This window comes from Hyperolius riggenbachi, chromosome 3 (genome assembly GCF_040937935.1).
Source record: "Hyperolius riggenbachi isolate aHypRig1 chromosome 3, aHypRig1.pri, whole genome shotgun sequence".
Taxonomy (NCBI): domain Eukaryota; kingdom Metazoa; phylum Chordata; class Amphibia; order Anura; family Hyperoliidae; genus Hyperolius; species Hyperolius riggenbachi.
In genome coordinates, this window is record NC_090648.1 from 61,917,567 (window position 1) to 61,931,982 (window position 14,416).

At 45.4% G+C, this 14,416-nt stretch overlaps 1 protein-coding gene across 8 annotated transcripts in view; it reads right to left on the bottom strand.

Moving 5' to 3' along the window:
• Positions 1 to 1,939: 1,939 nt before the first annotated feature.
• The window catches only part of PALM3 (paralemmin 3), a 255,035-nt gene continuing 242,558 nt past the window's right edge, over positions 1,940 to 14,416 (bottom strand). For all 8 annotated transcript variants that reach the window (XM_068274192.1, XM_068274195.1, XM_068274191.1 and 5 more), the window contains 3 exons: positions 11,681 to 11,802; positions 9,105 to 9,171; positions 1,940 to 8,623 (listed from right to left, as the gene is read on the bottom strand). In XM_068274192.1, coding sequence (XP_068130293.1) covers positions 7,208 to 8,623; positions 9,105 to 9,171; positions 11,681 to 11,802 — 1,605 coding nt within the window. In that variant the 3' untranslated portion in view covers positions 1,940 to 7,207. The remainder of the gene's footprint in view (positions 8,624 to 9,104; positions 9,172 to 11,680; positions 11,803 to 14,416) is intronic.

Sequence of the window (14,416 nt, forward strand, 5' to 3'; positions counted from 1 at the left end):
GCAATTTATAGGTATAAATGGCTGGACACAATACCCGTTTCATAGGCTGCAACTGCAGTACAGTTTCCTTCCTTTCCCCCCTGGCTGCAGCTGTTGGCCAGTCCATCAGGCATGACCATGTGATACGCAAAGCAGGAAGAGCAATAAATGTCAGATTACATTTCTCAGCATTACAGTGCTGTACAGACCATTATTATTACAGTATTATTTTTTATTTATATAGTGCCAACATCTTCCTTAGCGCTATATATGGCTTAATTCAATCAACTTTCCTCCTGAGTTTTCTCACAGGAGACGTATTCACATACTGTATTCTCAATAAAATACCTTTTAGACAGCAGCATGCGAACAGGTTCTCAAAATTAGGGATGGTCAATGTGATGTGAAAATGTGTTCCACAATTGGTAGTAACTGTCTTTGCCAAAATATATTCATTGGAAAACAACACAGCTGTGGTACCGGCATCCACTACAATGTATACTGAGGAAGTAGTGTGTGGGGGCGGAGCTAGTGATGTGATTGGCAGTCTCTAGTGCTTCTCACACAAACTCCACCCCCCATTGCAGCTGTTGTATGGAGGCCACCGTATCTCAGGGGATGGGCCAGGATATCTCAGGGGACTGGCCTATCAAATACACTTATGACTATTCTCATTGGCCCAGTTCCAAGCTGCATTCCATTTGCATTCAATTTGCATGCAAGCCAGAATAATTAGGATCTTATTGACCACCTCTACTGCTGTTCAGTTTGTACAGTTTTTCTCAGCTCTGTGAAATATCCCATTGCTGTTGTATCCAAGCATACTGCATTGTGTCTGGTGTTGCCTGAGTCAGTGTTATCAGCCAGGAATGGAGGTGGTTTCACACGTTGTGCTTTGAATATCTGCTTTTTATCTCTTGTTTTGATACCCACAGTGTGTTTTATTTTTATATGAGAATAAAAGTTTTTTGTTTTTTAATGAACATTTGCTGGTCTGGTTTATGCAATTCTGACATTTTATTCCAGCAGTTGCCAGTGATGCAGGGAGGGGAACAACTTCTCCCAGCAAGAGCCTGCAGGAGTGGAATGTGATGGACTGATAGCTGTGCCCAAACCAAACCTCTGACTGGCTGCCATGGAAACACATGTGATGAAATGATAGCTGTGCCCAAACCAAACCTCTGACTGGCTGCCATGGAAACACAGGTGATGAAATGATAGCTGTGCCCAAACCAAACCTCTGACTGGCTGCCATGGAAACACAGGTGATGAAATGATAGCTGTGCCCAAACCAAACCTCTGACTGGCTGCTATGGAAACACAGGTGATGAAATGATAGCTGTGCCCAAACCAAACCTGACTGGCTGCTATGGAAACACAGGCGATGGAATAATAACTGCCCAAACCAAACCTCTAACTGGCTGCCATGGAAACAGGTGATAGAATGATAGCTGCACCCAAATCAAAACCCTGACTTGCTGCCTTGGAAACAAAGATGGTTAACTGATTGCTGCACCCAAAATAAAACTCTTGATTGGCTGCCATGGAAACAAGGGTGATGAAATAATGGCCGAAGTCCAAACCAAAACTCTGACTGGCTGCCATGGAAACAGGCTTTTTTAAGTAGTAGACCCATTTTCCTCAATATATACAGTACTCACAGAAAACTACACTTTGTTAACAAGTCCCCCCATTGTAGTTGCTGGTCAAATATGCCTTCGGGAGGACTCCTGAAGGCGAGGACCACAGACGTTCACGGGGGGACAGCCGTGGACTGAGAGGATCGGGAAGTCTCTGTGCAATCCAGCACCATCCCTCTCCGTATGTATCTACATTTCGTTTTCAGGTCACTTCACATTTACTTTTTAGAGTGTTTTGATACTGATCTCACAATATTAGATCCCCTTTAAAATACTTAACAGCAATCAGGCAAAATGTTAGATTATGCAATAGAGGAAAATACAGTTAACATTTTATTAAGAATATATTAATACAGCTATAAACATACAAGTTCTTGCAGTCATGGTTTGTGCATTATAAAATCTAATTCAGTTCCTTGCAGAGTACTGGTTTCTGGTGAGCAGCAACTGAGCTATTTTGTGAGCGGGGACATTATTTAAAGCGGACCGGAACTCAGAACTTCCTCTCTGCTCTAAAAGATACGCAACAGCATAATAACCTTTAAATAAAATACTTTCTTTGTTACAGGCAGCTGATAGAAATCCTGCAATAAATCTGCAGTGTGTCTACTTCCTGCTTTCATGGAAGCAGACATAGGGTTTACATCCTGTGTTTACTATTTAGCTGTTCTACCATGGCAATCAGCTGACACAGCTAAGGGATCAAATTATAACTTGTGCTTAATCACAGATGAGGAGGAGTTAGACAGGCTAAACTCTCTAAATACATACAGGTCCTATGCAAGAGTTCAGGTCCATTTTAAAGGAAGGGCTGTTACTATAATGAAGTTCAACTTATCGTTTTTTTTTATTAAGGGGAACCAGCTATACTGGAGACTGAACAGGAATTTGGCAGGGAACTAGTAATCAGATTTGGATGGAAGTTATTAATTTACTGACAGTTTGATTGCTTCAGAATCTGATTAGCCCTGAGCAAAGTTCCAGCTCCGCCCCCAATAAATCCGGTTCCTGTGTAGACTTATAAACTACTGTGTAAAGTCAAGAGAACAGCTCGTCTCCTTCAACAGGATACCTGATCTGAGAAGAATATAGAGGATGCCGTGACTAACTCCCTTTTGACTTCAGTGCTGATGCTCTACGTTTTAATACTTTCTGAGTCACTGACCCAGAGAAAGTATGCAGATTAGGAGCTCTCTCTCCTTCGTGATTGGCTGCATACTTGTTCCAAATTTGTGACCCAGAGAAAGTATGCAGATGAGGTGCTCTCTCTCCTCTGTTCCAAGTATGTGACCCAAAGTATGCAGATTAGGCGCTCTCTTCCGTGATTGGCTGCATACCTGTTCCAAGTATGTGACTCAACCACTGAAGCCAAACCAGGCAAGAGGATAAAAATGGCAGCTTCCATGTACCTCTCTCTAAGTAACCTTAAAGGAAACTTGTCCCAAGCCTGTGCAATGGCATTTAAGCATACGATGAAATAAAGTCAACTGTGACCTTGGATACAGATTATAGATATTGTATTTTGTATACACTCATAATTCTTCACCCAGGTGTCTGACATGAAATGAGAGAGATATGGAGGCTGCCATATTTATTTCCCTTTAAACAATGCAGATTGCCTGGCTGTCCTGCTGATCCTCTGCCTCTAATGCTTTTAGCCATAGACCCTGAACAAGCATGATAATGAGATGTTTCTGACAATAATGTGACCCGATCAGCTGCATGCTAGCTTTAGGAGTGTGATTCGGATACTATTGTAAGCCAAAGAGATCAGCAGGACTGCCAGACAACTGGTATTGTTTAGTAGGAAAAAAATATGGCAGCCTCCATATTCTTCTCACTTCAGGTTCACTTTAAAGTAATTTTTTCACCCTCATTGGAAAAGTCACTAGAGGCCGGTACAAATGGTATCCATAGAACATACATCACCTCTTGCACTGCCCGTCAGTGATGTACAGTGCACAGCAATCCCAGACACTGGATGCCACGCCCTACACAAGTCTCTTTCCGGACAGGAAGACTGGTGTGATGTCACTTCCCCACGCCCCCAGGTGTCAGAGCTATACACATAATGCTATGATCATAGATACAGCCCCTGGGAGGACACATGGGTCAGACATGTGGGACACAGGAGGACACATGGGAGACACAGGAGGACACATACAGCAAGACATGAGGGATACAGGAGGACACATGGATCAGACATGGGGGACACAGGAGGACGCATACAGCGAGACATGAGGGATACAGGAGGACAAATGGGGGAGACATAGAGATACAGGAGGACATATGGGTCAGACATGGAGGACACAGAAGGACACATGGGGGAAACATAGGGACACATGGGGCAGACATGGGGATACAGGAGGACACATGGGGCAGACATGGGGACACAGTAAGACACATGGAGGATACATAACACATGGGTCAGACATGGGGGACACAGGAGGACACATACAGCGAGACATGAGGGATACAGGAGGACAAATGGGGGAGACAGAGATGCAGGAGGACATATGGGTCAGACAAGGGGGACACAGAAGGACACATGGGGGAAACATAGGGGCACATGGGGCAGACATGGGGACACAGGAGGACACATGGGGAAGACATAGGGACACATATGGGGAGACATGGGGACACAGGACGACATATGGGGAACACAGGAGGACACATGGGGGACATGGGAGGAGACATGGGAATACAGGAACACATATGGAGGATGGAGGACACATGGAAGGAGACAAAGGGACACAGGAGGACACATGGGGCAGACATGGGGGACACAGGAGGACACATGGAGGATACAGGATACATGGAGGACACATGGGAGGAGACAAAGGGACACAGGAGGACACATGGGGGACATGGGAGGAGACATGGGAATACAGGAACACATATGGAGGATGGAGGACACATGGGAGGAGACAAAGGGACACAGGAGGACACATGGGAGGAGACAAAGTGACACAGGAGGACACATGGGGCAGACATGGGGGACACAGGACGACACATGGAGGATACAGGACACATGGGAGGAGACATGGGAATACAGGAACACATATGGAGGATGGAGGACACATGGAAGGAGACAAAGGGACACAGGAGGACACATGGGGCAGACATGGGGGACACAGGAGGACACATGGAGGATACAGGATACATGGAGGACACATGGGAGGAGACAAAGGGACACAGGAGGACACATGGGGGACATGGGAGGAGACATGGGAATACAGGAACACATATGGAGGATGGAGGACACATGGGAGGAGACAAAGGGACACAGGAGGACACATGGGAGGAGACAAAGGGATGCAGGAGGACACAGGAGGACACATGGAGGATACAGGACACATGGGAGGAGACAAAGGGACACAGGAGGACACATGGGGCAGACATGGGGGACACATGGAGGATACAGGACACATAGGGCAGACATGGGGGACACAGGAGGACACATGGGAGGAAACAAAGGGACACAGGAGGACACATGGGAGGAGACAAAGGGACACAGGAGGACACATGGGGAAGACATGGGGGACACAGGAGGACACAGGACACATGGGAGGAGACAAAGGGACACAGGAGGACACATGGGGCAGACATGGGGGACACAGGAGGACACATGGAGGATATAGGACACATGGGGCAGACATGGGGGACACAGGAGGACACATGGAGAATACAGGACACATGGGGGAAACATGGGGGACACAGGAGAACATATGGGGGCACAGAAAGGAGGACACATGGATAAAGGAGGACACATGGGGACAGAGCAAGAGACGAGGGGACTCGGAGGACACATGGGGGACACATGACACATGGGGGAGACAGGAGGAGAGATGGGGACACAGGAGGACACATGGGGGAGACATGACACATGGGGGAGACAGGAGGAGAGATGGGGACACAGGAGGAGAGATGGGGACACAGGAGGAGACATGGGGACACAGGAGGAGACATGGGGACACAGGAGGACACCTGATGGGGACACAGGAGGACACATGGGGGAGACAGGAGGACACATGGGGATACAGGAGGACACATGGGGACACAGGACGACACATGGGGACACAGGAGGACACATGGGGACACAGGAGGACACCATTTGGGGTAGAAAATGTACAAGACGCTCCTTGAACATTGACGCACCAGGTTTAGTATATATATATAATTTTTTTTCCCTGGTTTTAGCGCTCTAAACCTAGGTGCGTCTTACATTCTGGAGTGCCTTATATGGTGGAAAATACTTTGTTAACTGACTTAACTGATTGTTCATCTCTCCTTATTTAACTATTATCTCTTCATATCTGTTTATCTCATAAATTAGCTCTGCTTATTTGTCTATCTCCTGCATTAGTTCTCCTTACAGATGAAAAATAAACACGTTTCGGGAATCAACCCCAATGTGCGCCATGTTTTACAGACACCTTCTGAAAGGGGTTCTTAGGGCTAGTTCACAGTGCTCCATTGCTTTGCAGAATAATTCTCCATGTCAGCTCACTGCCCATACAATTCTATGGGGCTGTTCACAGTACTGCATGTAACCGATTGCGTTATTCTACCTCGCTGCCTGCAGGCTTTGTATTAAAGTCTATGTCCAGTCTTCCTTACTGTTCACACTCACTATAACACATGCGTTATGCAACTGACCACTGTGAACTGAGCCTAAGTGATTTTTCCACTGATAGTAGAATATTCCTGTAAGGTTTCATGATGGTCTACACAAAGCAGAAATGCATCTCATTTCCTTACATTTTGGAGCAACAAGAAGTTCAGAGGCACAAATCACAAGGCTGGTACCAGCTACTACACCGTATTCCAGAGGTATAAGAGTAATTTGGAGCCAGCCTTAGCCAGATCCCTAACAAATCCATTCCGACGTCTAATTAAATCAATAAACAGATATCTTGATCCTTGGTAGAGAAGAATGGTGTCAAAAATAAAATTTTCCCGAATTTGTAGACATAAATGGAACTCCCTAAACATCCTGTATCTCCATGGCAGCAAAACATCTCCGTTGTCTTTTTATGGTAAGTTTGGATAATGCGGGAGATTTATTTTTCTGAATTTTAGATGATTTGGGCTGCTTGCTCCTCTTCAGAATGTCTGAAGAGAGGTACCACAATTAAAACGGACTTCCCATGATGCAGTGGAGATAGTTGCATTAGCTACGCTGGCAAAGCAGCAGGAAGTAGTGGAGTGGGTGGGACAGACAGAAGATGTGAAGATGAGGGCAGCAACAGACACTCGTGAAGGTTGGGTTGGGGCCTTCAAAGCTGTTAGTCTCGATAGGCACTATCCAACTATTGCAATGGCAGAAGATAAAAAGTGCTGATTGGTTGTATTTTGATTTCAACAACTCATTGACAGACAAAGCCTCACTTTTCAATAAGAATGAAGTTCTCCTTTAAAAAGTTAAACTGATGCTAGATAAAAATTTAAAAGTAAGAAATCTTCCACCTCTGGTACTTTACAGTTCCCTTGCCTATATACACGTCAAACAGAGGGGAGAGAAGCTCTATTAGATCTGTCATGGTTGATGGTAAAGATACTTTGGAACCTCTACTGCTTTGCCTAAGTCACATGACCACACAACAACTGCATGACTTCTTTTTGACCGGCGTACCCTTGTCACGTGTTTCAGCTGTGTTGGTGCCAGGGTGGCCATCAGACTCTTGGGATTTTTCTAAGAGAGGCTGGCTTTCAGGAGGAGCGCTTGTTTCTGTTGCGTTGGGCTTGTCGGAGGCTGAGGTGTCTTGCTGAGAATTAGCAGATGGTTGGTCAGGTCCTGGAGCAGATACAACTACAACTTCGGAGATCTGAACCTGGTTAACTTTATTTTGGTCTCCAGGTGGCAGTGAGGGGCTGGGAACTTTGTCAGTGCAAGGCAGTACTGTGAATTCTTCTTCATCAGTAGGTAGTAGTGTTGAGCTCTGTTGTGTTTGTATAGGCAGTGTTGCTGAATCTTGATTGTGGTCCTCAGATTGCAATAATGAACCCTGATTTGAGTCTTCTGTAGCCTCCAACTTTATAGATACTATAACAGGTATCTCTATTTTCTCTTGGTTATCCAGTTCAACAAGCTGTGTTGCCTCTTTCTCCAAAGATATTACCGGGTCTTTTTCTTGGCTGTAATGTTGCTCGTGGTTAAGGGATACTGAAACGTTATAATCCTCTGGATTTTGACCATTAACTTGGTCACTAGTTGCAAAAGTTGACTCTTTGCGCTGTTCTTCAGTTGATAGAGATGGTTCATTTCCATTTTGGATTGGCTGATCACTTTCGGCTGGTTTTCCAAAATGCACCAATTTCCTAATTTCATCCAGAAGTGATTCCTCCTCATCGTGGTCCAAGTCTTCATTTCCAGATATTGGCTGAGAGGCAACGGCTTTTTGTCCTTGTGAGTCAACTTCTAGAGCTACGTGTCCCATATCCTTTGTGAGATCCCTCATGTTGTCTTCTTCGGGCTCCAAGGGGTGTTCACGACAATCGATTTTATATACCGTTAGGAATTCCTCAGCATCTTCTTCACCCACACTGTGATTCTGAAGACTCTCTTTTTGGTCCTCATGTTCGGCTTTCTGATCTTTGGTTTCCTGGTTGTGTTCTAAATGTTGTGTTTCATTGTCCAGACTGAGTGGTTTGTGGACACCTTCCTCTTTATGGTCACTATTGTCTACAGTCTGACTTGGGTGGGTTTGGTTTTCACCTTCTTCATCTGACTTGGAAACTTTGTGCTCCTGGATCTGTTGTACATTATTTTCTGTTTTGTTTCGACCTCGGGGAGCTGGAGTGGGACGCCCGGTCACCCCATCAGTGGTTGGAGGAGAGTTCTTTTCATGTGTTTCTGCTGATGTCACCGCTGGCCTTTCTTCTTGGCTGTCAGATGGCTGGTCAGCTTCCTCTCTAATCGTATGTTCTTTAAGATTTTCATTCTGGTCCACTCGTTGCAGGTTCCCGTCACCATTCACAAGTTCTTTTTTCACCTTTGTATCCTAAAATGGAAGAAGAGAACAGCCTGGTTAATCGCAAGACACTCTCCAAGTCGCAGATGCATGCAGCCCAACTGCTGAAGGCTTAGGCTGGATTCACAGTGGTCAGTTGCACAACTCACGAGTAAGTGTGAACTGCAATGGGGACTGGGTATAGACTTTAATGCAAAACCTGCATGCAGCGGGTTAGAATAATGCAATCCATTACTGTGAACAAGTCCATAGAATTGTTTGGGCAGTAAGTTAACATGCAGAATTTTTCTGCAACGCAACTGAGCACTGTGAACCTGGCCTCAGGCTGGATTCACAGTGGTCTGGCTACCTAAACTGGGGAGCGGACTATCTAATACTAGCGGCACATCTGGCTATCTATGCTGGGGGGACAGCACATACTGGCCAATACTGGTCTGGCCCTTCTCTTTGTGTCCCACAAATCACAAATTTACCCCACTCGAGATAATCTGAATTGGAATGATGAGGTTACCTGGACTTTCGTAGCTTTCAGGTTCTTCAGATCTGGGTTCTCCAAGTAAACCAACTCTAACTGGAGACTGCAAGAAAAACAGTAAAAAAATAAAAAAAGTTCAAAAAATTACCAAAAATCAGCATCTTCACGCTAAGCAACCAGTGATGTCCGTATAGATATAATGAACCCCAGGGAACTTCTGTAATGCAGCAAACCTGCACTAAGTTTATTATATCAGATGGCGATTTCACAATCCTTTCCTGGGTCATATCAGTCTGTGAAGGCAAAAGCAAAAAAAATACCAACCAAAAACGTAATTCGCTAAGGTTTCTGTAATTCTTGCTATGATCTGATATGACCCAGGTGAAGGTTACAGACTTTATCACTTTATATCAGTAAAAAAATCTAGTCCAGGGTGGCTGTAACAAGTATTAATATACGGAGTCAAATGTTTTATGCTTGTGTGCTCCTTCTACACATGCACAAGTTAAATAGTCCCACATGTGCTTAAATAAATTACTTAGTATTATTATTTAGGATTTTTATAGCACTGACATCTTCCGCAGAGATATATAGCGTATATTGTCTTGTCACTCAAAGGGAACCTGAACTGAGTAAAATTCTTTAAAATAAACACATGATGTAGCTGCAAATGAATATGACATACTTACCTCACCGTCAGAACTGAAATATACCAGTTGCTGTCAGTTATATATTAGCTGCTGTCAGTTACAACTGAATGTGCAAGGTAATGTCCATGTTTCCCTATGGCTCAAGCGAGCGATATGACAGTTTAACAGTGTGCTGACCAGAAAGCTGTTATGGGGTAATGGCCATTTTCAAAATGGAGCACAGAGAATTCCATTGAACACAGTGAACAAATAGGACCCAGGAGAGGAGAAAGAGATTGAGGAGTAGACTACACAGGAGGTAAGTATGATGTGTTTATGTTTATTTTGACTTTTATATTTCAGTTCAGGTTCTCTTTAAGGCCTCTTTTCCACGAGCAGTTGCTAGGCAGTGAAATGTCTCTCAAACTCTCACCACTGCTTGCTGCTGCCCGGTAACTGCTCACTGCTGCCCGGTAACTGCTTGCTGAGCACACAGTTCAACTGTCCGTGGGAAAGAGGCCTAACTGTCCCTCCGAGGGGCTCACAATCTAATCCCTACCATTGTGTATGTATCGTAGTCTAGGGCCAATGTAGGGGGAAAACAATTTTATCTGTATGTTTTCGGGGTGTGGAAACCGGAGCGTGGAGGAAACCCACACAGACATCGAGAGAACATTCAAGCTCCATGCAGGCCTTGCCCTGGCTGAAATATGAACCGGGGACCCATTGCTGCAAGGCGAGACTAACCACTACGCCACCATGCTGCCCACAGTACTCAGCCGGAGTACTCAGAGAGGCAAAATACTGGCCTGTGTGCCTGTTTCCAAAACTTCTTCAGATCAGCTAACTGGGAGTGTCTTTAATTACCTCCCTCACTTGTGGGCTGATCTTTTACACCTATTTGGGTGTTCCAAGGTGAACGAGGGGAATTCCTACTAACAATTACTGAATCTGAGAAAGCCTAAGCGCTTTGAGTACTATGGGAGAGAAGCACTATAGCAATATTATTGTTGTTAGTGTTAATTTAGAATGTACCAATCCACTTGCCTGTGCCCCCCCCCCTTTTTTCCACTATAAAGAGTTAATAAACCAGGGATTTAAATCAGAGTCTCTCATTAAAGGACAACCGAGGTGACATGTGACATGATGAGATAGACATGTGTATGTACAGTGCCCAGCATACAAATAACTAGGTTGTGCTCTTTTATTTCTTTCTCTGCCTGAAAGAGTTACAAATCAGGTAAGCAAGTGACAGTTTTTTGTCTGGCTTGGGACCGGGTCAGACTATAGTGTAACCCTCACTAATAAGGAATTACAGCCATAAACACTTTCCTGGCAGGAAATGGCTTCTGAGAGCAGGAAAGAGATTAATTATTGAAATACATTTTAGCTCTGGCATACTTCCATGGATGTATCATTGAGCAGAGACAATGAAATAGTAAAAACTTAATAAGTAGACTTAAATATAAAATAAAACTGTGCGATAACTAAAAAGTCATTTTTAGAAGGAGGAGGATAGATACAATTGTTTAGCTCATTAGTCTATTTTCACCTCAGATGTCCTTTAAGCATTAAACTTGTGTGCAGAAAGAGACCATCTCTCCTAACAGCAGGACACTTACAAGGGTCAGTCAGTGGCCGTTACTCTGTATGGGAGCTGAATAAACAGACACAGGTGCCAGTGAGCCCGTTAAATCTTCAAACTTAGATTTTTAGCCTTCACAAATTTGAGATTCCAGGGAAGACCTGTTTAGGACTAGTTCTATAGATATAAATGTTTATCACATCAGTTTATTTTCACTTCAGGTTCACTTTACAGCCGTCTCAGGCTCCTCCCTCTGACATTGGTAAATCCTTAGGAGAGAAAGGGATCTCTGACCTGTTCTGTAACCAGCTATGGGAGCTGTAGTGGGGTGTCAGAGAGCACAGTACGGGATATGTGTGCAGCACTCACAACATACATATCCTAGTCCCCAGGCTCACCTTTCAAGTTCATCCTCCAGTGTTTTTATCTGATTTTCCGTCTCACCCAATGGATTCTCAGTTTCTGCTCCGGGAGAAGGAAGCAGACCTTCCATCAACCAGCGATCCCGGAGAGACTTCCTCTGTAGAGAAAGCACAAGAAGAAGACCTTTGTCACTATATCACCTGCATGAGGACAAGACATGGACAATACTAGAGTGCTGACTGACAGAGTCATAGCTGAGGGTACATTACAGAGAAACCGTAACCAAGAATTGTACTTCATCCCAATCAGTAGCTGATACCCCTTTTCCCATGAGAAATATTTTCCTTTTCACAAACTGATCATCAGGGGACTCTGTATGGCTGATATTGTGGTGAAACCCCTCCCACAGTGTGATGTCAGCACCTCACAGCACTGAGGTGCTGACATCACACTGTGGGAGCCTCGTTGCATTGTGGGAAATAACAGCTATTTCCAACTGCCCAAAAAGCAAGCAGCTGCTACTTCCACTGACATTACCTGCCAGCAGTAAAAATGTCGCCATAGGATAAATTTCAGAATGTAAATCAGGGAGAGGAAAGATTTTACAATTCGCAAACACTGACTAAATCATGTATACATAATGATTATAAAAATTAAGAACTTTTTTCATGTTATTTTCAGTGGAGTTCCTCTTTAAAGCCAGGGCTGAGTCTAGACTTTTTGTCACCTGAAGCAATACATTGAGAGCACAACTCCCCCCCCCCCCCATTACTGGCACTGGCACTACACTTACCTCCCTCAGCTTCCTCCAGCACCTGAACCCCAGGATGCCGGGTATGTGCTGCACCAGGGCCGCATCACTCACCTGCTCTCAGCAGATTAGCGATGGGATCACCAGCCACATGTAAAGCCCATGTGAAGCCCACAGGTTAGCACACATGTATATTCAGGGCCGGATTTACAGCTCAGGAGCCTATAGGCACATAAGCTCTGGCGCCCTAAACTCCGCCCCTTAACACAGACCACACCATCTAATGCCACGCCCCTTTTTCTTATTTACTAAAACCACACAATGTAATGTAGATATCCAGATAGGTAGGTGGGAGAGCCCTGCACGTAGGTATAGAGGGCACAGAAAGAAGTCAGTGGGGGTAGATAGGTGGGAAAATACAGTAGGTAGGTATAGACAGCACAGAGAGAAGTCAGTGGGGATAGTTAGGTGCAGGGGCGTAACTAGAAATCACTGGGCCTCCCTGCGAAAATTTGGAAGGGCCCCCCCAATAGGTGCCAAATAATCATAATGGGGCAGCGTTTCACTATAAAATAATTGTAATGGGCAGCGTTTCACCATAAAATAATCATAATGCCACAATGTTTCACCATAAAATAATCGTAATGTGTGCAGCATTTCACCAGAAAATAATTGCAATGTGTGCAGCATTTCAGCAGAATATAATTGTACAGTAGGCAACATTTCACCTGCAAAAAAAAATTTTTTACTCATCTGGCAGAAGTCTCCTCTCCTGGCCGGCCTCTGGTGCGCCGCTCCCCCGACGATCCTCCTGCTCAAATCTCCCGCGCTGAAAGGAATAGCAGGGCTACAGGAAGATGGCAAATAGTCTCCAGTTCAGGGCTTCGGACGCCATCTTCCCGCAGCCCTGTTCTGCTTCCCGGAGGACTCCCGCTGGCTGAGGTGAGCTGCGGGTAGCTGGGAAAGAACTGGTGCGGTGTCTATTAGACGCCGCGGCCAGTTAAACACTTTAGGGGTCCCACAAACGGGTGGCAGCGCTCCCCCTGTACATGACGCTTCTGCTGCTGTTAAAGAGATCACATGCAGAGAGCAGTCAGTGGAAGGGTTAAAGCAGACCTGAACACAGAACTTCCGCTCTGCTCTAAAATATACACAACAGCATCAGGGCAGTGATGTTGGAGTCGGAGTCAAGGAGTCGGAGCAATTTTGGGTTCCTGGAGTCAGATTTGGAGTCAGAGGTTTCCTAAACTGAAGAGTTGGGAGTCAGAGTCGGAATATTTTTGTACTAAATCCACAGCCCTGAACAGCATAATAACCTTTAAAGATTTGTTACAGCTGATACAAATCCTGCATTGTGTCTACTTCCTTCTTTCATGGAAGCAGACTTTGGCTTTAACATCATGTGCTTTCAAATGAGCTTAAAGGAGTCATCAAACAGATAATGCTTCCCCCAGTACTACTTACCCAGGGCTTCCTCCAGCCCCTCACAGCCGCTATGTCCCTCGCTGCAGCTCCGCGCTTTGCCGCTGGCTCCCGGTCTCTGACAGTGCCTCGCCAGTGTCCTCTACTGCGCCACTGTCAATCACCTCTACATGGTCCGGAGCGTACTGCACAGGCGCAAAACTACTGAGCCTGTGCGGTACACCCCGGGCCATGTGGAGGTGAAAGACAGCGGCGCTCGCACAGATGCAGTAGAGGATGAGCTGGAGGTCTGGGACTGGGGGGCAGCGGCGGAGAGCGGAGCTGCGACGAGGGTCATATTGGCTGCCAGGGGCTGGAGGATACACTGGATACTAGTAGTATTGGAGGTAGCATTATCTGTTTTATAATGACTCCTTTAACTAATGTGGCAGTCAGGTGACACAGGGGACACGGGAGAATTGTGATTGGACACATACTAGCAGAAATTAGACAGGCTAATACATAGCGTGCACATTCATGTTTACCTTCCTTCTGTCCTAGTGTGCACAGTTCAGGCAGGCAGCTCTTCCAGGAGTTGGAGGGGGCGGAGCCACAGATA